General features: G+C 35.7%; 1 protein-coding gene across 1 annotated transcript; it reads right to left on the bottom strand.

Annotated features, from left to right (window-relative positions):
- Positions 1-255: 255 nt before the first annotated feature.
- On the bottom strand, positions 256-868 carry LOC107030347 (glycine-rich protein 5-like). Its single transcript, XM_015231654.2, has one exon. It carries the CDS (start codon positions 800-802, stop codon positions 479-481), a length of 324 nt encoding a protein of 107 aa, XP_015087140.1. The 5' UTR covers positions 803-868; the 3' UTR covers positions 256-478.
- Positions 869-1,163: the final 295 nt, after the last annotated feature.

Here is a 1,163-nt window from a genome sequence, read left to right as displayed (position 1 = left end):
AGTCTATCATTTTTTTCATGCAGAGATTTCAAAATTGTTTATGTATTGTAGCTCTAATCCAATTTGTTATGTTCAGGAAGACCTCAGGTCACCAGCTATTTTTTGGACTACATAATTATTTTCATGTTATTTATTTTGTGTTTGTGGTTAGCTCCGCCAAACCACAACATCTTTTTACACCCTCTAGGCACCTAGATACTACTACTACATCAACCATATCAAAGTAAACAAAAGAAAGTACAAAAGTCATGAAACTTAAAAAGAAATTAAAGAAGTGCAATAACACTTACATTTCATTGAACATGGGAAAAATCACGTAACGTTACAATATGAATAAATCCAAACATCAACAACCAAAAAAAGAAAAACAAAATCACTCTTTTCTCACACTAGTAGCTAGCAAACTTGACATGCATGAAACAAACTTGAACTAATAAAGATAAGAATAAAACTTTAGTTACATGATGAATAATCTGCTTTATGGAAGTGGAAGACTTCCTGCACCACCACCAACACCGCCACCAACACCCCCTAGTCCTCCTAGACCACCACCCCCCATTCCTCCACCAAATCCAGCTCCACCACCAATTCCAGCACCAAATCCACCAACATTCCCACCTACTCCACTAAAAACTCCACCAAAAGGCAATCCATTGCTTCCAATGCCACCGATACCTCCAGCGCCTCCGTAAACATTCTTTTGGTCAGAAAGACCATTATCACTTGGCACGTCTCTTGATGCTGTGGTATGAACCACTACTAAAGCAAGACAGAGGATAAGTATGGAAAACTTGTTTGCCATTTCTTCCTATTATTGCCTAAATAACCTTACTTTTCTTTATCTTATATGTGCCTTTACACTTGTTGAGTGATGAGTGATGAAGTGGTGTTTCCTTGAGTCTCTTTTTATAGGCAAAAATTGGGTTGATGGAGGAATGAATACAAACATTAAATGGAATTCAATGCCTCTACCTGTATACATCTTTTAACCACTGGTTCAAGGAGTTTTGGAGAAAACCTTGTGTTTATTTGACAAAGGAAAAAAATATTTTCCCATCAAAATTCTTTCCTCAATTTTATTTTATTTTTGGTATAGTAAGTGACTTTTTGACATTTGATAGTGTAGAAGGTCATATTATATAGTTTAGGCAAATATTGTTTGT

This window comes from Solanum pennellii, chromosome 9 (assembly GCF_001406875.1).
Source record: "Solanum pennellii chromosome 9, SPENNV200".
Classification (NCBI taxonomy): domain Eukaryota; kingdom Viridiplantae; phylum Streptophyta; class Magnoliopsida; order Solanales; family Solanaceae; genus Solanum; species Solanum pennellii.
Note: the sequence above shows the minus strand (reverse complement) of the source record. Positions and strands in the feature narration are given on the sequence as shown.